Raw genomic sequence first — 25,910 nt, 5'->3', positions numbered from 1 at the left:
TTTCCCTGGACAAACTCATTTTCTCACTCAGTATTTGTTGTCTTGTTTTCTATTACAAATATCTAAGATTTTAAATCAAGATGCATTTACTTGGGATTAGGGTTGCAAAGGGGTGGAACATTTCCGGTAAAGTTCTGGAAACTTTCCAAAAATCCCTGGAATATTCCCAAAAATCCTGGATTGTTTCCAAAATTTCCTGGAAATTGTCCACCCCTTTGCAACCCTACTTGGGATGCAAGATGGCATAAGAAATCTTGTTTTTATTGGTTTGTTAATGTTAAAACAAAATGCATAGGTGTAATCCCCCCCCCCCCCCCAGTCTATATTGATTTATTGGTTGATTTTATGGCAATTCTGAGTGAAAAACGTAATTTCCGACAAATAACTAAATATTAAATAATTTTTAATGGGCAAAATAATTTTCTCACTCAGCGTTTTTATTGTTTTCTATTACAGATATCTAAAATCTTAAGGCCTAAATGTTTTAAAGGTACATCAAAGTCCAAAAGGCCATGCAAGTATTTCAATATCCCTGCTTTAATGGCAGAATTATATGTCTATATGTTCTCGTTTAATGGTCTACTACAGGAAAACGTGTACTACTACAGTCTACTACAGGAAATGGTCTACTACAGGAAAACGTGTACAGTCTACTACAGGAAAATGTGTACTACTATAGTCTACTACAATAAATGGTCTACTACAGGAAAATGTCATCCATGTGATAATTAGCCCACATTAAGAGTCTGAATTTAGGACACTGTCAGATATGGGTCAATCCTTTGGGGCCCGAGTCCTACAAGCGCCCTGGAGATTGTGTTAAAGCGGGATGTGAGTGTAGTATTGGCCGCTAAGTGTGAGTGTGTCCGGACACGCCGGGTCAAAGCGGCCTTTCTGTTTTACAGCCCGAGAGCTTGGAGCCAGGTGTGAGGTGCTGTTTGAATCGCTGTGACCATGAGATTTACGACCCCTCTTGTGCTCAGAAAGGATCCCGGGTCAGGGGTGTGTGACTTGTCCTGTTTTATATTCCACAGGAATCCTTGTTCAACCCTGAACTGTGAAAGAAGCGTGATGGATTGGTCTATTTTCAGGGTCGTCCTGAAAACCAGGATAGATAGAGTTCTCATGTGAAGAGCTCTTCATAAGGGTTTTGGGAAACCCTTGGTATTTTTGGCTCAGGAGTTGTATAAATGACTTCATTCACATCCGACAGTGACCTGGGATTCGACTCACTAGAGCTCATTTATCAGTTGCTTTCTTGCTCAATATTGCTTAAAGTGCCACACAACAAAATAGGTATTTTTAGCCGATTTTTTCCCCCAGTCTTTATTAACTTTTTGGTTGAATTTATGGCAATTCTGAGTGAGTAAAAAAAAAACAATGCATAAATATTACACAATTTAAGAACCATTTCACTGGAAAAGGTGACTATTTCTCTCCGTATTTTTGTGTTTTTAGGAGGTTGTGTTTGCGGAACGATGTATGTTATAATACATCGTGTACACTCACTAAACAAAGAGTGACAGAGACAGTGACAGAGCAGAGCCAATTCATAAAAGAACAATATTTAAAAGCACACGTCCAGTTTTGTGTGAGTGAAGGAAATCCGCTTGGGAGTGGAGAGATTCATCCTCGCGCACATGGATCGCGTAACATTATGCGCTCTTGACCTTGTCATTAAGATCACACTATAGAAACCGCCTAAAATTAAGTATAAAGAAGAGAAGAAAGCGGCCCTAGGCAGCTGCCTACACATGCCAGGATCCGCCACTGCCAGATGCAGTTAGAAATGTACTAAAAACAAGCCTATCGCAAGACATTAGGTAGGGGGGGGCACCTGGGGTGGCCAGCCAAATTTCAGGGGGGGCCGGTGCCACCCTTGGCCACCACGTAGACACGCCCCTGGTCTTTTATTCTGAGATACTAATCAAAGTTATCAAACATATCTTTCAATGAGGTCAGAAAAATAAACAATTCAAGGCTTAGGTCATTTTGCATCTCAAGTAAATGTATATAAAGAAAGATATTTGAGATATTTTTACTGAAAAACAAGACAAAACTTTTTGAAGTGAATGTGTTGCTTAGTTTACACTTTAGTTTAACACTGAAGATATATAATGAACACAAAACTATGTTGCAATGGTTATTTGTGACCCTGGACCACAAAACCAGTCATAAGAGTCGATTTTTCAAAATTGAGATTTATACATCACCTTTGTTAGGTGGCAATATTTAGCCGAGATACAACTATTTGGAAATCTGGAATCTGAGGGTGCAAAAAAAATCTAAATATTGAGAAAATCATCTTTAAAGTTGTCCAAATGAAGTTCTTAGCAATGCATATTACTTATCAAAAATTAAGTTTTGATATATTTACGGTAAATATCTTCACAGAACATTATCTTTACTTAATATCCTAATGATTTCTGGCATAAAAGAAAAATTACCCATACAATGTATTTTTGGCTATTGCTAAAAATATACCCGTGCTTCTTATGATTGCTTTTGTGCTGCAGGGTCACATTTGAGACCTGCATGAAAGACAATGTGGTTGAAGTGACTTTTTCCGGTTTCTCAAGCTGTGAATTTGTATAGAGAACCAAAAATGTAGCTGTTAGCTTCTTCAAAGTATCTCTGAAAGCCAATTATCATCCATTTTGACCCCAAAGCAGTTCCTTTTCCATCTACAGTCTGACACTGTGGAATTTAAATGCCGTTTTTTAGTACGTGACGCAACGTTTTCACGATGCATGAAAAGCCTCTTAGTAAGTCAGAGGGTTTGTTTATCTTTCGGCGAGCCGCTAATACGAGGGGGTAGGAATTCCCTCTTCCTCTTTTGTTTCTCTAACACAAAGGACTGTGCTTTGGACCGACTCCTGCTGTGTTTGCACCTCTGTGGCCTTGAACGCAACAATGGCGTTGTCCTCCAAAAAACCTCCATGAGCACCATCCCATTACCAGCCCTTTTATTCAAGCCAGCAGTCGTAAAAAGCTTAGTGAGCATTCGGGATCTGTTATAGGCATCCTATATTGGTAGGTTAGGAAAAAGACAATTAAGATGGATTTAAGCCACAGTTGTTGCCCTGTTTGGTTCGACGATGGGAGCCAACATCATTGGCCAATTAACCGAGTTGTTGAATCCGACACTTTTTGAAAACCCCAAGGGAAGTTTCCATTTCATGAGCGCAAAGTTGTTGGTTTGTACCTCTCACCGTTTGAGGAAACAACACAGACCACCCTGGGTATAAGAATCCAGTTTCATAACTTCCTCAAGCATCCCTCATTCAGGAAACCAAGGCCTCGTCCTCGTTGTTTGTTTAAACAACAGGAAGGTCTTCACCTTTAGCACATTCCACAGGAAATTAAGGCAGAATGAGGTAAACTGTCTCTCTAGGTCGGACCCTGAGGTTTTTGGGGTCAGTACTTGGGCAGCTGACTGTACCGTGCTCATAAAGCGAGAATTCATTTCCATTCTGTATGGAGTTTGGTTGCAGTCATCATCATTTTCCAGCTGTGTTCATTCAAAGAACTCCTGTAGGTTTATTTTTCTGTCACATGTATGAAGGAAAAGCCTTGTTCCTCTGGGTCTCCTGGTGGTTTGGCAACTGTTGAATGGTGCGGACTTTAGAACTATCCTCCCAAAAAGTGTATTTCCCCAAATGGTGCACATACTAACATCAAAACATTGGTATGGAAGTGGATTGGCTCTGATAGGGATGGCCTTTTTGATTTGCATGATAAACGCTCTGTAAGGTACCATGTGGAGTCTTTCAGGTGTTGTGGTCTGGACCCGATGACATCTTTGTTGTCTTGAGAAGTGAAAGAGTGACGTTTGACTGAAACTGTATTAATGCATAAAGGGCCACTGCAGCTAAATTCAGTTTAGGAACACTTATTCGTGATTTGTCACTTGTTTTTGCTTAAAGTGCCAAATGACAAAATAAAATGGAGATATTTTTAGCAGACACTGAGAGAAATAGGGTTTTTTTGCTGTCTATATTGGCTTTTTTGGTATTTTTATTTTTTTTAGAACAAATACCTAAATATTAATGTTTATGAATTACTTTTTACAGCAAAGTGATTTTTTTTTTTGTTATTTTTCCAGATTAAATATCTAAACAATTAAATCAGCATATATTTACTGGAGATGCAAAGTGACATGAGATAAGAAGTCTTGTCTTCTAAAAAAACTGTTTAAAATTAAATGAATTTATGATCAAAATTAGATAAAATATGATCCAGTGGTGTCCAAAAAATAAACTTATTTTTCCATTGAATTAAATCAATTCTTCTGACCCCATCGTGGATTTTTTTTTTAAACAAACACACCTAATTTTGATTTGATTTCTTATGTTTAAAACAAGAAAAAAATCTGTCAGTGGGGTCAGAAAAATAAACTTAGTTCAAAGTGAAAACAGGTTTATTTTTCGGACACCACTAGCAAAATATGTTATTCTATTTTAACAATAAATTCACATAACTGTATGGAAGCCCGTTTCTGCCACTGAATAAAAAAAATTAAAAAAAAGGTTATTGCGACTTTTTATCTCACAGTTCTGACTTTTTTTCTCAGAATTTCGTGATATAAAATCACAACTGCGAGTTATATAGTCAGAGTTGCGAGATATAAAGTCACAATTGCGACTTTATGTCTCGCAATTAGAAATTTGTACTGGGAAACGAGACAAAAATACAGAAGAAGAAAATGTTAAATGTTAATTTGAGCCCGTTATTTCCATTTTTCATAATTCCCTTTTTTTTTAGCCCTTACAACAAATGGCAAATAACATGTTCAGTTCTAAACTCTATAAGACCAGATCCTGATAATATTGACATTTGCATGTATAAGAAAGAACATGAGTGATTTGTTGGGTGTTTTCACACATAAGAAGAAAAAAAAAACGAGTTGCTCAAGAAACCTGAGGAAGGGGTGTGTGAAACTGACCACTGCTGTTCTGTGTTTGAAGTGAAGGGGGATTGGTTTAGAGGGTCCGGGGCCCACGCTGAGGGCTGAGCTTGAGTTGTTGGGGGAGTGGCTCCACAGGACTGCAGTAAATGGAAGAGCCATCTGCTGGAGTTGCTCTTCAAACACTCTACTGTACACGTCCTGCATTAGAATTACGAGACGACGTCTGCTTTGGATTTAAATGGGATGAGGCTCAAACTGAGAACATGTAGTCAAGGACCCACGGGACTTTTGGCGAACACTGTTTCATTTGGAAAGCATTGAATAGGTTGAAGACGTTGCTGAGCGAGAAGGTAAGGTCCCTGTTGGGTTTATGCTTTGTATATCACATTGAAAGTCTTTCCTATAGGGGTTTAGGAGTGAATCATTTAACCTATATTTTGCTGTGTCACGTCCTACTTCTTCTAGTTATATTTGGAAGCTTTTGTAAACTTCTCAGATCTAGGTCTAACTGTAGTTGCAGCTCAAACTCCACATGGGTTTGTTGAAAAGAAAAAGGTGTCAGAGAGGTGCGTTGTGGGTAAATATCAGACGCTTCTAATCATCTGGCTCCAGCGGGTCAGAACGCAGGTGGTCTTCAGTCTGTTGGGACAAGCCTCGAAACCATTTGGTCCTGGAATAACACTAGAGTTCTTTAAAGTTTGGCCAAAAGTTTGGGAGGATCACCCAAATGCTCAAAAATGAGTCAACACTGCCATCCTTCCTGTTTCCAACATCTAGTATTCTCTGATGCACTTTCAGTAAAACATCCACTGGGATTTTTGTCACATTTTTAGATTTATTTTTGTATGATTAGAGCATTTTAATGGGAAATATGTTCATAAATATGTTTTTCAGATAGCAGTTGTATGTCTTTTGGGGGGTAAAAACTAGTAATTGTGACCCTGGAGCACAAAAGCAGTGTTAAGTCGCTGGGGGATATTTGTAGCAATAGCCAACAATACATTGTATGGGTCACAATTATACATTTCTCTTTTATGCCAAAAATCATTAGGATATTAAGTAAAGATCATGTTCCATGAAGATATTTTGTAAATGTCTTGCTATAAATATAATTTTTGATTAGTAATATGCATTGCTAAGAACTTCATTTGGACAACTTTAAAGATGATTTTCTCAATATTTAGATTTTTTTGCACCCTCAGATTCCAGATTTTCAAATAGTTGTATCTCGGCCAAATATTGTCAGATCCTAACAAACCATACATCAATGGAAAGCTTATTTAAAAAAAATGACCCTTATGACTGGTTTTGTGCTCCAGGGTCACATATGAGGGTTTTAGTTCTAGCTTAAGTTTCAGTTTGCTGTAGTTTTGGACTTGTTTGTTTGAGAAGATTCAAAGATGCTTTTGTATTCAAGTGTTTTTGGAAGTGACATGTCATAACAAACGTCTGTATTTGTTGGATTGAAGTTTTATTACCGGCACAAAAGTTTGTGGAGCGCAGGAATCACTCACATCATCTGCCAGTTCTGCTGTTCTTAACATTAAACACATAGACAGAATTCCAGCGCTGGCTCAGATCTGGACCGGGCCAAATCAAACAAGACTAATGGAGCGGCATCGGTGCCAAACGGGCGGCAGTATGAACGTTTCCACATTTACTGGGCCTAATGAAGGCTTGTTTTTATACACACGCCATTCATAATTATCTCATTAACCACATCATTTGTAATGCACCTATAATGAGTGTCATTCTGACTAATTTAGCTGAGAAAAATTGGATAGTTGTGTCAGATTATGGTCTCATTTACTGTCTCTAAAAACTCGATTCTGTTGGCCTAACTAATACTATGCTTACAGTAATCGAACCTGGTCTAACACATGCTACTTCTGTGAGAATTGCAACTTAACAGTTGTTCTAAAGTTGTGGAAATGTGCCATTCAAGATGTAATTTGTTTGGTCTTGACCTGGTATTCCCAGAACACACATGCAAATGATTCTCTCAGAGCGTTCATTTGCATTGTGTTGAACAGTCGTATGATTTTCATTAGACTTGTGAAGTAATCCATAATTTAAAGTAAAAAAATAAAAGTGCTTAAAATGCATTTCTTCCCTAGAAGTCAGACGGTTCTTTGCTATGCTGAGGGTCCGTTACCATATGAGTTGCTGGCAGTTACCACTATGTGATCACCCGGGGCCCATCCCCTCCCCAGGGAACTCACCCTCCACCCATCTACTCCCTATTGAGGGCCATTCAGGCCTCCCGTGGGTGGATCTAACAGATATGCATCTCAGACCTCCAAAGTCATGTTAACAAGCAGCTCTACAAGAGAGAAGGCTGTTAAATACTCGGGGCTGGAGGGCTTTTTCAGGGCGAGCGGCGCAGACAGGAACTGCCTTGGTTTCCCCGAGGTCCCTGCGATTCACTCAGAAGCGCTCAATCGTAAAATAGCTGTTTATTTTCGATGAAACATTACTGCGGTTTCTCTTCACTTCGGTTGTTGATTAGATCTGGAGGCTCAGGAAGTGATGCTGATGGCGTTTAAGACAGAAATTAGCATACTTAAGGAGACCGTTTAGCAGAATGGGTGTTGCCACTTTGAGCTCCTTTCCTCTATCAGTTACTTCCTCTGAAGAAAATATCATGTCCTAGTGGATTTTGTACCACCGGAAGGAAGACTTGTAACATGGCAGGGAATATATCTCTTGTGCTAAAATTGCATAACCAGGTTAATGTTCGAGGAGTCTCTTACAAGAACATTTATCTGGCCATGTAAAGGTTATTCTGAGAAGAGTCTGGGGTGCTTAAAAGCCCAAAATGAAGTCAAAATTGCGTAACAAGCACTTCACTTTGTAGTGGTTTTGTCAGGGTGTCTGTATGATTACAACAGAATTCAACTGAAGTGAATTTCAGACCTGAACCGAAAACCATGTTGGGTCGTTTCAGTTGTCCCCCATCATGAGGGGTCTGGCACGCTTGCATTTGCTCCGAAAACTCAAATGTGAACTGGCACAGATAAAACAGTGCCAATACGCTTACCCAGCATTCATGCATAGTTGAGCCTTCTGATAATGGGTGTTTTTGTGAAACTTTAGAAAATTTTACTATGGTGAATCAGTTTTGAGGGATTTTGCTGATGCATTACTCTTTCTACTTCTGATCTGGTTGGATAGTCATAACATGGAAGATTAATTATTTTAAGTGTGCATGCAGTAAATTTTTGAATAATTAAGCCCGTTTTAGATATTTTCCACAATGTGGCATTAGTTTCATGAAAAGTAAGCACATTTTCCCTTTTCCTAATTCTCAGTATCTTGCCAAATAAATAAGATCTACCCATTCTCATTGGTGTGAAATATGATTTGACTAGATTTTGTTAGATTCACCCTTTCAGTGTTGATGCACGTATCTGGATTTATCTTCTCAAACCAGTCCAAATTGCTGTACACGAGGAACTAACACCTGTCAGCGTGTTCGGTCCATCCATCTCACCTGTTTTAATTCCAAAAGCAGCTGCTCCAGAGATCAAAGTGTCAGATGATACGTCACTCAGCAGGATGTGATGTGGTGTGGCAGGTTCTAAAACACCGTCCTCCAAAACAGCACAGGGGCTTGAAGAAAGACATGGTTTCCAAGCATTACCATATGGCTTTGTTGTGCTTTGTGTCCTGAATGGACTTCAAAGGAGTGACAGGGAAGAACGATCTTGTCTTGAGAAATTTCAGTCTGAAAGAGTTCTGAAGTAAACTGTTGTTGGGAAAAGTCATATATGGCATGCATTAGTGCTCAACTTAACCAGAAGAGAGTCCCAGTAGAAGGACATGGAAAATACCAGAAAGCTTCCACGGTGATGATGAGTCAGGAAAATGCATTAAAGTAAATAGACTGTAAAAGAGTTAGGATGGTTGAAGTTTAAAGGGAATGTCCGACCACATCACGGCAAAACTCGGCACAATAGCAGTAACAATAAAACTGCATTAGTTTTATGAGCAGAATCTATTTAACAGGCCTCCACCCCGGGCTGGAAGTCACCAAATGTTTTAGGATGCTGCTTTATTCCATTTGCGTTTCTGTTCTCATCTCAATACAATGCATCTTACGAGGCGTTTTACCATATGGTTTTGTGATCCGTGACACACTGTTCCCTCTTTAGGAGGTCTTTCTGATGAATTCCGTCAGGTTCCACGGCGCCATCAGGCCGCTGGACATGGAGCCGAAGGCCAACAAGCTCGCGTTCGGCTTCCAGCGGAGCTCCACCTCGGATGACGACTCTGGCTGCGCCTTGGAGGAATACGCTTGGGTGCCGCCGGGACTTCAACCAGAGCAGGTAAAACGATCTCGAAGGGTTTATGACAGTCTAGAACTTACTGGAATCTTGCCTCCACAACATTTGTGACCCGTGCTGGTCTGAATGCGCACGGGCTAATTTTGAGCTACATGTGAAAAATTACGAATTTCGGGTTTTCACAAAAATGAGTTCATTAAGCCCTCATCTAGCGATCCGAATGCTCCAAATAGTAATCAAACATCTAAAAGTATCTTTATTTGTATGTTTTCTGAGAGGAGTACCTTTTCTCCGCTCGCTTCTCTTCCGAAGTGCATGGCATCGCGATAAATATACACAGAATTATAGTATTTAAGTATTCACGCAAACATAATCAGTTATGTCTTAAGTGAACGTTTAGGGAACTGTTTGGGGAAAACATCTGATGTGTAACATTATATTACATCCGTGCATTACAATAGGCATTAATATATAGGCCGTCTGTCTCATAAATGTTAATCTAACAATAAAAGAAAAGAGGGAATCACTGGCTGTTCTTGATTTAACTGCTTTTGTAATTTTGCATCTGTTCTTATTTATAATAACAAAGATAAAATAAAAAGTAGCTATGTTGTGATTATTAACATAGTAATTATTATCAAGAAATTAACTGTAGGAAAAGATGCAACGCTGCTAGGTGATTTTGCTTTGGAACCTTCAGAAAACTTTAACTCGGTTTTTCTCAGAATTGACTTTGCTGACTCCATTGATCTTCAAACAGCTGTAGCTCAGTCATTTTACGTCCGATTACAACAAATCATACATCATTTTGAAGGTCTTTCAAATGGAGAATGTGAAACTAAAATAACTCGTTTTTGAAAATGTGCTCATTTTGCCAGCACAGGTCGCATTTAACAGAGAACTTACCTCAATGCTTCGGTGTTTTTGTCAGAACAACACATTTGTGTTAGAAAATAGTTAAGAGGCAGCCTAAAGCCAAAATGGCAACCTCTATAGAAAAATTAAGTCATTTGAGAAAAACTGCAGTCCAATAACAGCCGCGTCACAAAATGCAAAGTAGTCGCATGTCTTCAGTGTCAGGGAAGGACTCTGCTCAGTGTTGACTGAATAGTAACATGCAGTTCAAGATGTGATGTGCAAGTTGTTATACAATAAATGCACCAGATGTGATCTTTATTAAAAAATTCCAAACTGTTGGTCAATCATTTTGTCAGCAGAGCTAGTCATAGTCACTTAAGATTTAGAGGACCTGACTGCATTTTTGCAGACACAGCTAAACACTGTGAAGGAAGCACCACACAGGCATTTGGGAACAGGAAATGCTGCTTTTTATTTACAAACTACTTCATGGAAAATCTGCAAGTCATTATCTCAAGCTGCCAGACAAAAGGGCTTGAAACGATGAGGAAAAGCGGCTCGCTAACAGCCAAGCTCGCAGCCACAACTTTTTTTCCTGGCGCTGGTTCCAGCCAGTGTCCCACACTTCCCCCGGCTGCCCTCGAGAGCACCCCTGAATAAAATCTGAAGTGACGAGTGAGGAAAAAGGTCTAAAGCAATTTGGAGACCCCTAAAATCCCAGTGCAGCTTTTGTGTTAAATGCAAGAGTCAACTGTAATGCCTTTATAGCAGCCGTTCTGTGAATTGCCCTGCATATTATAGGTGTTCATTGTGGGGAAGAACACAAACACTCAGGAATAGTGTTGTTCAAGGGCCTAAGGCTCAGTAGCAGAGGTAATATGAGGGTGATTTATGGTGCCACTGATCAACAGGTCTAAATGGCATTCCAGTAGACTGACTCGACACTCTTTATGCAGGAAAAGACTAGCTTAATCCAGCTATTTATCTGGGGGCTGTTACGACCAGCGCCCATAAAGGGATCCCACTCACAAGGCATAGGTCACAGTGTCAAAGAAGCACAATAGAGTACAGTAAAAAGCCAAAACTGGTGTCTCAAGGGTCAACTTAGTCCTCAGGGTTTTGTTGACAGATACACAGGAATGACAGGCCAAAGGTACACCTGAAACACCTTCCATGACCCACAACAAAAACACACACTTTCTGATCAGATCACTTATGATAGATACACTAGCAATAATTTTTATTTTATTTTATTTTTTTAAATAAGCCTCTTCTGCTCACCAAACCTGCACTTATTTGATCCAGAGTACAGCAAAAACAGTAAAATTTTCAAATATTTTTACCATTTAAAATAACTGTTTTCTATTTGAATATATTTTAAAATGTAATTTATTCCTGTGATTTCAAACCTGTATTTTCAGCATCATTACTCCAGTCTTCAGTGTCACGTGATCTTCAGAAATCAGTATAATATGCTGATTTGCTGCTCAAAAAACTTTTATTATTCAGCTCTGAATAATTCAGCTTTGAAATCACAAGAATAAATTACATTTTAAAATATATTCAAATAAAAAACAGTTATTTTAAATAGTAAAAATATTTCTAAATTTGACTGTTTATGCTGTAAAGAAGAGACTTCTTTAAAAAACATTACAAATCTGTTCAAAAACGTTTGACTGGTAGTGTAGGTGTATCCTAAGCTAGTTCATTGTTGGTAACTTCCTTTTGGACTTTGTACATACTCTGACTGACCCGATCTGTCTCCATCTCACCTCCAGGTCCAGCTGTACTTCTCCTGCTTACCTGAAGACAAAGTGCCTTATGTGAACAGCCCTGGGGAGAAATACCGCATCAAACAGCTCCTGTACCAGCTCCCTCCTCATGACAATGAGGTGAGTTTATAGAAACAAAGAAAAGCAGGAGCTTCATCAGCAGCCATGAAAGCCCCTATTGTTTCCCCAGCATCGCTGCAGTCCAAAATGCCCACGCATCACATTTCAAACCCCCCTCAAATAGCTTTTTAGCTGCAACGTGGTGTGGGTGTTTTTAGCTTCATGCGTTTAGAGCTTCACCACATCCCCTGCCATCACAGAAAGAAGCTTTGTCACTTCATATCTCTCTGGGTGCGTGTACAATGAGACTTTTGAGCGGAAGATTGTATGATGCTGCTTGGGGAGATTCGATCTGACATGTGGCATCGACATTGCTGTGGGTCACATAACATGCAGTTTTATTGTTATCTGTAGCACTGTGGCATCACAGCTTGAACATGCATTGCTTGTGTTTTTAGGTGTGTTCCTTTTCCTTGTGTAAAATTAAACAAAAGCACTCACCAAAGTGACTAAGAGATGGTCTAAGCAAAAGTTTCTGGACATCCATCCTTCCCTCGGGTCATTTTGACCTGGAATTTTTTTATTTTTTTATTGAGTGTTCACCTGAGTGTTACAATACTTTGTTACTTTTGTTCCATTTGAATTTGGAACACAAAAATAAACGGTAAATAAAAATTAACATCACACACAAAAAAATGAATCAATACAAGCTTTCTGGACAAAAAAAATAAAAGTCAAATTTTTGGGCTTGGGTCATTTTGACCCGTGAGGGAAAGATTTGTTACAAAACGCGAGAGAAGGATGAAGGTTAAGAGCTGCATTCAAGAATGCTTGCATTTCAGTGGGGATGAGCATAGAAGGTTTGCCAAACTGACACACTAGCCGGGTTTCCATCCAAAGTTGAGAATTTAACTTATGCGCAAAACTGGAATATCGCATAAAACTTTTGCGAACAAGCATCGTTTCCATCCAACAAGTCAAAGAGAACAAAATCGTCACTTCCTGATAAACTGGCATGATAAATCACTAAGAAAAGTAGGAAAATATAATAATTTTCATATATAGCGCCTCGGAGCGAGCAGACGAAACACAATGAATGCATGTCCTGACATTTTATCCTACCCGTCAGATACGGACGTGGATGCTGCTGTTTGGGAACGCAGTCGTGTAAGACATTTCTGGGAGGCAATTATACAGAAATACTTTGATGACAGACTTTGCTCGTGCATTTCCGAATGACCATAACAACATTTCAGATGCTGTGGAATGAGATCGGTCCGCTGGTTAGTCAGGTTTTGCCGTCCCATAGCGCAATGACTTTGCAAAATGCATTTCCATCTCCCATTATTCACATCAACCCTTTTTCGCACAAGTCAAAAACCACCTCAAGCGAGCATAAAAACTTCTTTGCGAATTAAGGGATTTTTATTCGAAATTTGGCGTTTCCATCACTCGTTTCTCATGCGATACTTCAAAATGCGCATTAAAGTAGGGTGATGGAAACATAGCTACTATTATGCAACCAATAGTTAAGAGAATTTTAACTTTTGCTGCAGTGCAGTCTGATTTGTTGGATCCAGCTGAGCTTTCAGAAAATGAATTCGGTGTATTCCCACTCGATTTTCTAACTGACTGTCTCTTTCCACTCTCTCAAAACACATTTTATGCATTTATATTTGTCTAACTCCATCAATACTTTCTCTAGTTCTCCATCAATGCTTTTTTCTTTGCTCAAAAAACCTGCATGTGGTCCACAGGGGCTTCTTTCTGAATAGTTTGACAGCAAACACGTTTTAAATGTCTCCCTCAGGTGCGATACTGCCAGTCTCTCAGCGAAGAAGAGAAGAAGGAGCTTCACATGTTTAGCATGCAGAGAAAGAAAGAGGCCCTCGGGCGAGGAACTCTGAAATTGCTGCCAAGGACGATGCTTCATGCGGCGTGTGAGCACGTAGGTGTTTGAACCAAGAGATTTGTGCTGAAGCAAGTGACTGTTTGATGCTGATTGCTTAAACATTTTGCCTCTTCAGTGTGGAGAGAACATCAGTGGAGGGGAGATGGTGGTGTTTGCTTCACGGGCAGGACCTAGTCAGTGTTGGCACCCAGCGTGCTTCACATGTTCCACCTGCAATGAGCTCCTGGTTGATCTCATTTACTTCTACCAAGATGGGAAGGTCCATTGTGGACGGCATCATGCTGAATTGCTAAAGCCACGCTGTTCCTCTTGTGATGAGGTGAGTTTTGTTTTTCAGAGGCCATGCTCATTGTTCTGTGCATGAAACAAGGCCCGTTATATTGCAGCAGTGCTGGATGAAGTACTCTTTCTTCCATTTTGTATCTTTGGGTAAGCGTAAGAGGCACTTCATCTAGTACTTAGTCTCTTTCATTCCAACATAAGAAAACGTTTCTGGAATCTGCATCTGAAGTGGCATTTAGATGTATTTACATTGTTTAATGTAGTTCAGAGGGGGACATGGATGCATTTATTCTGCAGTTACAAATGCAAAAATAATAGTTTGTTTAAAATATAAACGTTGAATACTGACATTTGAAATTATTTAAAATATGAACAAATAGTTGAAATGTGAAATAAAAGCCACCAGTAGGTGGCAGCAAGTCACTGTTAATGAGTGAGTCATTGAGATTCAAATGATTCATTCAAATGGCAGATTTGTTAATGAGCGAGTCACTGAATCATTCACTCAACCGATTTGTTCAAAAAGCTGATTCATGCAATAAGGTAACACCGTCCTGTGTGTTGCTCAGAGACGCAAAACATTGCTGTGATCTTTGTTTGGAACTATTTTGGTTGGTAAAACTGAGGCAATATTGTATCTAAAATGTAAGTCACTTAATGCTAACTTTATTAATGTCATATGCTATATATGATATAACATTACTCGATAATGTCAGATCGCACATCGTTAAAACAACACTTAGCATGTTATCGCAGAAGATATACTGTATATTGCACACCCCAGCCTCGACTTGAGTGGAACATTAATCATCCGCAGTTGTGTGCGCACTTGTTTGCAAATGAGCAAAGGTGTTTTTAGGAGTCTGACTGGCAAGTGCCAGACCACTGATTCGTCAAACCTGCTTTCTTGCAGTCTGTGTTCTTCCAACTTTATTTTGTAGTAAGTAACGAATATGCTTAAACGTATACATTTGAATTAGGAAATGTAGTGGAGTAAAAGTGAAAAATGACAGAAATATAAAAACTCAAGTAAAGTACAGATTTTACCTAAAAAATACTTAAGTACTCTAACAAAGTATTATTACTTTACGTTGCATCACTATATCGCAGACATCCTCACTCATTTGTTGTTGTCATTGTCCTTTCAGATTATTTTTGCGGATGAGTGCACGGAAGCAGAGGGTCGTCACTGGCATATGAAGCACTTTTCCTGCTTTGAATGCGAGACCATCCTGGGTGGTCAGCGGTACATCATGAAGGATGGTCGGCCCTACTGCTGCGGTTGCTTCGAGTCTCTGTACGCGGAGTATTGTGAGGCCTGCGGTGAACACATCGGTAAGCCCAAATGTCTCTCTGATGTCTCGACGTCATTTACCACAAGCCACGTTCCGCTTTTGCCTTTGAGAAGCTGACCTTTAACTCCTGTTTATTTTCTTCTAGGGGTGGACCATGCCCAAATGACGTATGATGGCCTTCATTGGCACGCCACAGATGCTTGTTTTAGCTGTGCTCAATGCAAGGGCTCCTTGCTTGGGTGTCCCTTTCTACCCAGACAAGGCAGGATCTACTGTTCCAAGGCCTGCAGCCTTGGGGAGGACACCCATGCCTCAGATTCCTCCGATTCAGCCTTCCAATCCGCAAGATCTCGGGAATCTCGGCGCAGCGTGAAGATGGGCAAAAGCAGTCGCTCTGCAGACCAGTGTCGACAGTCTCTTCTCTTTTCACCCGCAGGCAACTACAAGTTCCCCGGACTCTCAGGGAACGCTGACGACACCTTGTCCAACAAGCTGTCACAGCTCAGCTTTGCAGACAACCACTTCTGGAGGAACAGAGAGGAGCAGGAAGCACCCGAGGACCATGAGGAATGGGCTGAGCATGAGGACTACATGACCCAGCTCCTCCTCAAGTTTGGTGAACATGGGATGCTCCAGCAGCCGGATGACGCCAGGCTGACTGACCTCTGGACGACCGACTCTGACGTAAAAAAAAAGACAGAGTCAAGGATGCCAGGGAGTGGTGGGAATGGCAATCTGGCCAGTAAAAAATACAAGGCAGACATGTACTGGGCACAGTCCCAGGATGGACTAGGTGACTCTGCGTACGGAAGCCACCCTGGACCTGCAAGCAGCAGAAAGCTCCAGGAGCTCGATTTGGAGCATGGAGCCAGCTTTAAGCATGAAGATAAGCAGTGGTATAATGACTCACTGGAGTGCATCACAGATGAACTGAAGCAAGCAGAGCAGAACATCAGAGACTCAATGGACTCCTTGGCACTCTCCAACATCACAGGTGAGACTAAAGGATCAATGTGCAATTGATATATTTTGAGTGCAAACAGTGTTGGGGGTAACACATTACAAGTAACGTAAGTAGCTAGTAAAGGATTGCATTACTTTTTGGTGGACTATTGAATTGAATGTATATTTTGCGCTGAACTTTTGCGCTGTTTCTTTCAGGTGCTTCAGTTGATGGGGATATTAAAGACAAACCATTGCTCTACTCTTTACAAAAGTTCTCTGAGCTTGAAAGCGGCGAGAACGCCAGCAACATGGGGACGCTGAATTCATCAGTGCTGCACAGGAGCACCAACTCCTTGAAGAGCCTCACCTCTGAGCTCGAGCATGTAGAGGTCGTTGAAGAGGAGGAACAGGAGCAGGTGGTTCCGCTCCCAGAGGAGAGGCCCAAACCACCTCACTTACCTGTCCTAAGAAGGTCCAAGTCCCAGTCCAAACCACAGCAGGTGAAGTTCTCAGATGATGTTGTGGATAACGGACGATATGACGACCTGGAGGTGCGGCAGCCTCCCATGAGCGAACGCACTCGGAGACGAGCGTACCACTTTGACGAGCAAGACCAGCAGCGTCCTCATCATCACCACAGGAGAAGAAGGAGTCGTAAATCTCGTTCGGACAACGCACTTCACTTGGTGCCCAAAGAAAAGGACCGCCGGCAGCACGGGTCAGGTCCTAACTCTCACTACGGACAGCCTTCCTATGCCCACGCCAACTCGGAGTACGGTTTGCACAACCAGGCGGCAGAGAGGTTTTCACGTCTTTACGGGGATGAAGATGACTGGTGCTCTACCTGCTCCTCTTCATCATCTGAATCAGAGGAGGAAGGCTTTTTCTTGGGCCAGCCTATTCCACAACCAAGACAACCTCTGTACCAATATTACACTGATGAACTTCCTTTTGGCACAAGGACAAAGTCCAAACAGAAGAGAGGACGGAAGGGCAAAAACTGTATAATTTCATAGAATTGGGAAGGAAGTTTGAAACGGTTGATCTGCATCTTAATATGCCTTTCTTAAGCTGCCTTTCTCGAGCTGTTACTTTGAATTAGAATGCAACTTGTTCCGCATGGCTGTCCAGGACATATTGCAGTGGTCTTGCCACGCAGTGACGTTGATGGCCAACGCAGTATCTAAACCAGGGGTGGGGAACGTTGATCCTGGAGGGCCACTGTCCTGCAGAGTTAAGCTCCAACCCTGAAAAAAATACCTACCTGTATCCTGAAGACATTGATTGTTTGATTAGGGTTGGAGCTAAACTCTGCAGGAACACAGACCCTCCAGGATCAACGTTCCCCACCCCTGATCTAAACCATGCTTAACTGCTGCAATAATGCATGTTAGGTGATAAGTGACTATAGTCTTTGAAAGAACCAGAAGAATATAATATTTATGAAGCCACGTTTAGAGACTAAAGGAGAGAGTAATTTAACTTTGCAAAAACGAATGTGTATATATTGTAAAATGTTGAGTTAAAGCTAATATTTTTTATATCCCTGAGTTTCAAAAGATTTTTTTAAAAGGAAGAAGTATTAAAGAACAAAGGTTTGCAGCAACTCCACTTTTGTTAATCAGGGTTTTAAAAATAATTATGTAACATTGGTCAGCATTGTCACTCAAAGTGTATTAAAACATTGACTACAAAACATTATACGTTATGTATTATCCAAAGCTTGTTCGGGTGTCGTTTTATTGATGGGTCATACAGACATATCACTGTAATCTGTAAAAAGCAAACTGGAACAATAAGGCTCATAATAAAAAATGAGATATATAACTATATCATATACCTGCACATTTTATGTTCTTACATCTACTAATCCATTGTGTGGTCGAGTCTGTTAATCTGGGATTTTACAGGCTGGGCACATGTAGACTGACATCTTTAAATGCAGTATCACATTTTTTAGTGTCTCATGCCATGAGCACAGCTTTTTAAAGCTTTCAAATCCCTATATGCACACTGAGCCTGTATATACAGCGTGACAAAGGTAAGCTAAACAACAACGGAAACACCAAACACTGTTTGAGTAAATTAATATACTTTATTTAATGATGAACATGTTGCATTCGTAGGTCTCGTAACAGCAACAATCCAACATTTTTGAGTATAGTTAATTGTAGCTACAGAATTTAAGGTAAACAATGAACTGTTAGTGTTGTTCTTGAATTAAAAGTTTAACAAATGTGCTTAGGACAGCTGTGCTGAATAACATGACAAGATGTGCAAAAACTAAACAAACATAGTCTAGATAGTGTGTTTATATAAGTTGAGTAAGCGCTTCATGGTCAGTTTATGGATCATGGGTTAGGTTTGGCCGGTTTGGTTCGGTTTGACCAATGCATTCACCTCAGAGATGAATTGGCTGAGGTTTTCCAAGTATTTTCCCCCCAATTTCAACCAGGTTCTTACGCAGCACTGACAGAAGCGTCGGTTCGAGAGATGGATCTTTGGATATAAGCATCTTCACCACTATTCCAAAGGTCTCGCAGTCCTGTTTGAACAACTGGAAGAGACGAACAGCTGTTGGACTCATCTGAGGTGTGAAAGTGAGGTACTTTAAAAAGATAAACTCTCAAGTTACAGTTTAGTGCTTGACTGAAGTGTTATTCATGTCTGGAAACGATTTGTTGGCCATTTCTATAATAGACCTGCACAGAATCAACAACGTTTTCAAAGCTGATTGCAGGTGAAAATAAGATTTTTAACAGTAAGATATTTTTTAATGAAGGTTTTTATTGATAATAATAATAATAAATGTTTCTTGAGCAGCAAATCAGCATATTTTCATGATTTCTGAAGATCATGTGACACTGAAGACTGGAGTAATGATGCTGAAAATACAGCTTTAAACACAGAAATAAATTACAGTTCAACAGATGTTCACATAGAAAACAGCTGTTTTAAATAGTAAAAATATTTCACAATTTTACTGTTTTTGCTTGTTTTGAATCAAATAAATACAGGCTTGGTGAGCAGAAGACTTCTTTAAAAAAACATTACAAATCTTACTGTTGACTGGCAGTGTACAGGTAAAATTTGTAAACAAGGTGGAATTCAAATTCTGGGAAATTCGCTGGTTTCTTGTTCTGTGCAGATCTATACGTGAATAATCCATCTGATCCATTCAGTGAAAATGCTCAAACTGTTCGTTGGCAGGTGATGACGTCTCGCTGTGGTTTCTCGAACCTAAGCATTGCTTTTTAAGATTCACTGTGTACTAAACGACACTTTGACCTCCAGCCAATAAGTCACTTGGCTGTAAACCTAACAGCCGTGTGTTTAGAGGCCAGAGACTATGGGAAAATATCCAGAAACAGGTGTGTGACTCTGTTTGCATGGAGACCTAAAAGCAGGAAAAGCTTGTTAGAACTGCTCCGTTATTTCACACCAGACTTTAAAGGCCGACAAATTCTCCACCAGGTTTAAAGGCGTGCAAAAATGGTGCTTAAGAGGTTTATGATGCCTTGCAAATGCCCCATGTGTGACGTCTAAGACTCCTTCATTACCTGAAGAAGATGAATGCAGATTAACACATCACGTCAGGTTTTAAAGGAACGGTTCCAGCTCTTTTAACAGCATGTCTATTATATTCTGAATTTATGACGTGAATATTCTCTCTCATCAAACTGGTGTGAAGTAATTGCTTGCTTTGTCTTGTGTCTGTTATAGAAGTTATATCCCATATTTCAACTTTAATTAACCTGGTAAACTTGCTCACAACCATCTATTAAACACCGTTTACTTGAGTAAACTCCATCCACTGGAATTACCAACACAATCTCACAGCAACTGTAAACTATTTTACGTTTTGGTATGAATTTGTACAATCTTACGCCCCACCGATGGTAATTTATGAGTGAAGCTTCATTCTTCTAAAATGTTGTTTTTGTACAAATTGCATGGAACAAATGCATATGAAATCACCAGCTCATAAAATAGTTAGTTTTTTCTCTGCAAAACTATGCAAAACAAAAGTACAAGTATCTTCATACTTCATTCAGGATATATTTTACACAAGAAATCTTGTTTTTCTATACAGTAAATATGCCAAAATTGAGTTTTTACTTAAAACAAGAGCACATATCTGCTAGTGGGGTCAGAAAAATACACTTGTTTTCCATTTGAATTAAATTCAAGTTCATCTAGCCTTTTTAAAAACCAAAACCTCACTTAATTTTGATGCATCTTTCAGAAAACAAAACTCAAGTCATTTTGTTTCTCTTGATTTAAAAAGGTCAAGTCAAAAACTCTCCAACATCACAGGTGAGACTAAAGGATCAATGTGCAATTGATATATTTTGAGTGCAAACAGTGTTGGGGGTAACACATTACAAGTAACGTAAGTAGCTAGTAAAGGATTGCATTACTTTTTGGTGGACTATTGAATTGAATGTATATTTTGCGCTGAACTTTTGCGCTGTTTCTTTCAGGTGCTTCAGTTGATGGGGATATTAAAGACAGACCGTTGCTCTACTCGTTACAAAAGTTCTCTGAGCTTGAACGCTTTGAGAACAGCAGCAACATGGGGACACTGAATTCATCAATGATGCACAGGAGCACCAACTCCCTGAAGAGCCTCACCTCTGAACTCGAGTGTGTGGAGGTCATTGAAGAGGAGGAACAGGAGCAGGTAGTTCCGCTCCCAGAGGAGAGGCCTAAACCACCTCACTTACCTGTCTTAAGAAGGTCCAAGTCCCAGTCCAAACCACAGCAGGTGAAGTTCTCAGATGATGTTGTGGATAACGGACGATATGACGACCTGGAGGTGCGGCAGCCTCCCATGAGCGAACGCACTCGGAGACGAGCGTACCACTTTGACGAGCAAGACCAGCAGCGTCCTCATCATCACCACAGGAGAAGAAGGAGTCGTAAATCTCGTTCGGACAACGCACTTCACTTGGTGCCCAAAGAAAAGGACCGCCGGCAGCACGGGTCAGGTCCTAACTCTCACTACGGACAGCCTTCCTATGCCCACGCCAACTCGGAGTACGGTTTGCACAACCAGGCGGCAGAGAGGTTTTCACGTCTTTACGGGGATGAAGATGACTGGTGCTCTACCTGCTCCTCTTCATCATCTGAATCAGAGGAGGAAGGCTTTTTCTTGGGCCAGCCTATTCCACAACCAAGACAACCTCTGTACCAATATTACACTGATGAACTTCCTTTTGGCACAAGGACAAAGTCCAAACAGAAGAGAGGACGGAAGGGCAAAAACTGTATAATTTCATAGAATTGGGAAGGAAGTTTGAAACGGTTGATCTGCATCTTAATATGCCTTTCTTAAGCTGCCTTTCTCGAGCTGTTACTTTGAATTAGAATGCAACTTGTTCCGCATGGCTGTCCAGGACATATTGCAGTGGTCTTGCCACGCAGTGACGTTGATGGCCAACGCAGTATCTAAACCAGGGGTGGGGAACGTTGATCCTGGAGGGCCACTGTCCTGCAGAGTTAAGCTCCAACCCTGAAAAAAATACCTACCTGTATCCTGAAGACATTGATTGTTTGATTAGGGTTGGAGCTAAACTCTGCAGGAACACAGACCCTCCAGGATCAACGTTCCCCACCCCTGATCTAAACCATGCTTAACTGCTGCAATAATGCATGTTAGGTGATAAGTGACTATAGTCTTTGAAAGAACCAGAAGAATATAATATTTATGAAGCCACGTTTAGAGACTAAAGGAGAGAGTAATTTAACTTTGCAAAAACGAATGTGTATATATTGTAAAATGTTGAGTTAAAGCTAATATTTTTTATATCCCTGAGTTTCAAAAGATTTTTTTAAAAGGAAGAAGTATTAAAGAACAAAGGTTTGCAGCAACTCCACTTTTGTTAATCAGGGTTTTAAAAATAATTATGTAACATTGGTCAGCATTGTCACTCAAAGTGTATTAAAACATTGACTACAAAACATTATACGTTATGTATTATCCAAAGCTTGTTCGGGTGTCGTTTTATTGATGGGTCATACAGACATATCACTGTAATCTGTAAAAAGCAAACTGGAACAATAAGGCTCATAATAAAAAATGAGATATATAACTATATCATATACCTGCACATTTTATGTTCTTACATCTACTAATCCATTGTGTGGTCGAGTCTGTTAATCTGGGATTTTACAGGCTGGGCACATGTAGACTGACATCTTTAAATGCAGTATCACATTTTTTAGTGTCTCATGCCATGAGCACAGCTTTTTAAAGCTTTCAAATCCCTATATGCACACTGAGCCTGTATATACAGCGTGACAAAGGTAAGCTAAACAACAACGGAAACACCAAACACTGTTTGAGTAAATTAATATACTTTATTTAATGATGAACATGTTGCATTCGTAGGTCTCGTAACAGCAACAATCCAACATTTTTGAGTATAGTTAATTGTAGCTACAGAATTTAAGGTAAACAATGAACTGTTAGTGTTGTTCTTGAATTAAAAGTTTAACAAATGTGCTTAGGACAGCTGTGCTGAATAACATGACAAGATGTGCAAAAACTAAACAAACATAGTCTAGATAGTGTGTTTATATAAGTTGAGTAAGCGCTTCATGGTCAGTTTATGGATCATGGGTTAGGTTTGGCCGGTTTGGTTCGGTTTGACCAATGCATTCACCTCAGAGATGAATTGGCTGAGGTTTTCCAAGTATTTTCCCCCCAATTTCAACCAGGTTCTTACGCAGCACTGACAGAAGCGTCGGTTCGAGAGATGGATCTTTGGATATAAGCATCTTCACCACTATTCCAAAGGTCTCGCAGTCCTGTTTGAACAACTGGAAGAGACGAACAGCTGTTGGACTCATCTGAGGTGTGAAAGTGAGGTACTTTAAAAAGATAAACTCTCAAGTTACAGTTTAGTGCTTGACTGAAGTGTTATTCATGTCTGGAAACGATTTGTTGGCCATTTCTATAATAGACCTGCACAGAATCAACAACGTTTTCAAAGCTGATTGCAGGTGAAAATAAGATTTTTAACAGTAAGATATTTTTTAATGAAGGTTTTTATTGATAATAATAATAATAAATGTTTCTTGAGCAGCAAATCAGCATATTTTCATGATTTCTGAAGATCATGTGACACTGAAGACTGGAGTAATGATGCTGAAAATACAGCTTTAAACACAGAAATAAATTACAGTTCAACAGATGTTCACATAGAAAACAGCTGTTTTAAATAGTAAAAATATTTCACAATTTTACTGTTTTTGCTTGTTTTGAATCAAATAAATACAGGCTTGGTGAGCAGAAGACTTCTTTAAAAAAACATTACAAATCTTACTGTTGACTGGCAGTGTACAGGTAAAATTTGTAAACAAGGTGGAATTCAAATTCTGGGAAATTCGCTGGTTTCTTGTTCTGTGCAGATCTATACGTGAATAATCCATCTGATCCATTCAGTGAAAATGCTCAAACTGTTCGTTGGCAGGTGATGACGTCTCGCTGTGGTTTCTCGAAAAAAACATTACAAATCTTACTGTTGACTGGCAGTGTACAGGTAAAATTTGTAAACAAGGTGGAATTCAAATTCTGGGAAATTCGCTGGTTTCTTGTTCTGTGCAGATCTATACGTGAATAATCCATCTGATCCATTCAGTGAAAATGCTCAAACTGTTCGTTGGCAGGTGATGACGTCTCGCTGTGGTTTCTCGAACCTAAGCATTGCTTTTTAAGATTCACTGTGTACTAAACGACACTTTGACCTCCAGCCAATAAGTCACTTGGCTGTAAACCTAACAGCCGTGTGTTTAGAGGCCAGAGACTATGGGAAAATATCCAGAAACAGGTGTGTGACTCTGTTTGCATGGAGACCTAAAAGCAGGAAAAGCTTGTTAGAACTGCTCCGTTATTTCACACCAGACTTTAAAGGCCGACAAATTCTCCACCAGGTTTAAAGGCGTGCAAAAATGGTGCTTAAGAGGTTTATGATGCCTTGCAAATGCCCCATGTGTGACGTCTAAGACTCCTTCATTACCTGAAGAAGATGAATGCAGATTAACACATCACGTCAGGTTTTAAAGGAACGGTTCCAGCTCTTTTAACAGCATGTCTATTATATTCTGAATTTATGACGTGAATATTCTCTCTCATCAAACTGGTGTGAAGTAATTGCTTGCTTTGTCTTGTGTCTGTTATAGAAGTTATATCCCATATTTCAACTTTAATTAACCTGGTAAACTTACTCACAACCATCTATTAAACACCGTTTACTTGAGTAAACTCCATCCACTGGAATTACCAACACAATCTCACAGCAACTGTAAACTATTTTACGTTTTGGTATGAATTTGTACAATCTTACGCCCCACCGATGGTAATTCATGAGTGGAGCTTCATTTTTCTAAAATGTTGTTTTTGTACAAATTGCATGGAACAAATGCATATGAAATCACCAGCTCATAAAATAGTTAGTTTTTTCTCTGCAAAACTATGCAAAACAAAAGTACAAGTATCTTCATACTTCATTCAGGATATATTTTACACAAGAAATCTTGTTTTTCTATACAGTAAATATGCCAAAATTGAGTTTTTACTTAAAACAAGAGCACATATCTGCTAGTGGGGTCAGAAAAATACACTTGTTTTCCATTTGAATTAAATTCAAGTTCATCTAGCCTTTTTAAAAACCAAAACCTCACTTAATTTTGATGCATCTTTCAGAAAACAAAACTCAAGTCATTTTGTTTCTCTTGATTTAAAAAGGTCAAGTCAAAAATACTGAGGAAGAACCTCTTTTTTTGTGGTGCAGTGCCATCACTAAAAGCAATTTAGACACTTTACAGCTAAAAATATCAAATCGAAGAGCCCTAATTATGAGCTGAACTCGAATATGAAACATCCTTTAAACAGTCAAAAGTAAGTATAAGTGCTTCATTGTAAGAGATCATGAGAAAAGCGTAAAATTACAAGGTCCGACGGGTTCGTCCTCCAAAAGTCTCTCATTTTTTTCCACCAACATCATAAAGCATCTGCAGATTTGGGCCACATCTCAGAAACCGCTTTATAATCATGCTGACGAATTATCGCACACAATCTCCCCGGAGCTCTTCTGAGGTCTGAGCTCAAGCCTGGGTTCAATCTAAAGGTGAGCCGAGAAGAACAAGACGGCCTGAGACAGAGAAAACCAAAGAAAGATACTGAGGGTTTGAAAGCATCCAGGTTGAATCGTCTTAAACCGCATTGATATTTTGAGGAGAAATATTTTAATATTTAATATGGAGTTTACACTGCAAAAAAAAAGTTTTTCTTAGTATTTCTGTCTCCGTACAAATATCTAAACATTATTAAATCAAGATACGTTTACTTGATTAGCAAATGACTTAGTGTTGTTTTATGAAAAAAAATATTAAAATTGAGTTAGTTTTTGCTTAAAACAAGAACAAATATATGTCAATGGGGTCAGGGAAAAAACTTAATTCAAAGGGAAAATGATTGTTTTTCGTGCCCCGCTGGCAGATATGTTTTCATTTTAAGAAAAAACTAACACAATTTGTATCAGTTTTTCATAAAACAATGCTTATCTTGTAATTTTGCTTCTCACG

The 25,910-nt window shown here is 39.6% G+C and overlaps 1 protein-coding gene across 3 annotated transcripts in view; it reads left to right on the top strand.

The window, feature by feature from the left end:
- The window catches only part of prickle1a (prickle homolog 1a), a 36,945-nt gene extending 15,104 nt beyond the window's left edge, over positions 1-21,841 (top strand). The window contains exons 1-8 of one of the 3 annotated variants that reach the window (XM_016249881.1): positions 5,098-5,259; positions 9,064-9,237; positions 11,832-11,945; positions 13,696-13,833; positions 13,913-14,116; positions 15,228-15,414; positions 15,520-16,368; positions 16,536-17,573. In XM_016249881.1, coding sequence (XP_016105367.1) covers positions 9,076-9,237; positions 11,832-11,945; positions 13,696-13,833; positions 13,913-14,116; positions 15,228-15,414; positions 15,520-16,368; positions 16,536-17,335 — 2,454 coding nt within the window. In that variant the 5' untranslated portion in view covers positions 5,098-5,259; positions 9,064-9,075 and the 3' untranslated portion in view covers positions 17,336-17,573. Of the gene's footprint in view, positions 1-5,097; positions 5,260-9,063; positions 9,238-11,831; positions 11,946-13,695; positions 13,834-13,912; positions 14,117-15,227; positions 15,415-15,519; positions 16,369-16,535; positions 17,574-20,803 lie in introns of those variants that run through there. The other 2 variants (XM_016249882.1, XM_016249880.1) reach the window with 2 other exon arrangements.
- The last annotated feature ends 4,069 nt before the right edge of the window (positions 21,842-25,910 follow it).

The sequence above is a fragment of the Sinocyclocheilus grahami genome, unplaced genomic scaffold (genome assembly GCF_001515645.1).
Source record: "Sinocyclocheilus grahami isolate Dianchi unplaced genomic scaffold, SAMN03320097.WGS_v1.1 scaffold958.1, whole genome shotgun sequence".
Lineage (NCBI taxonomy): Eukaryota > Metazoa > Chordata > Actinopteri > Cypriniformes > Cyprinidae > Sinocyclocheilus > Sinocyclocheilus grahami.
The sequence above is the reverse complement of the archived record's forward strand: the minus strand, read 5'-3'. Positions and strand labels throughout refer to the sequence as shown.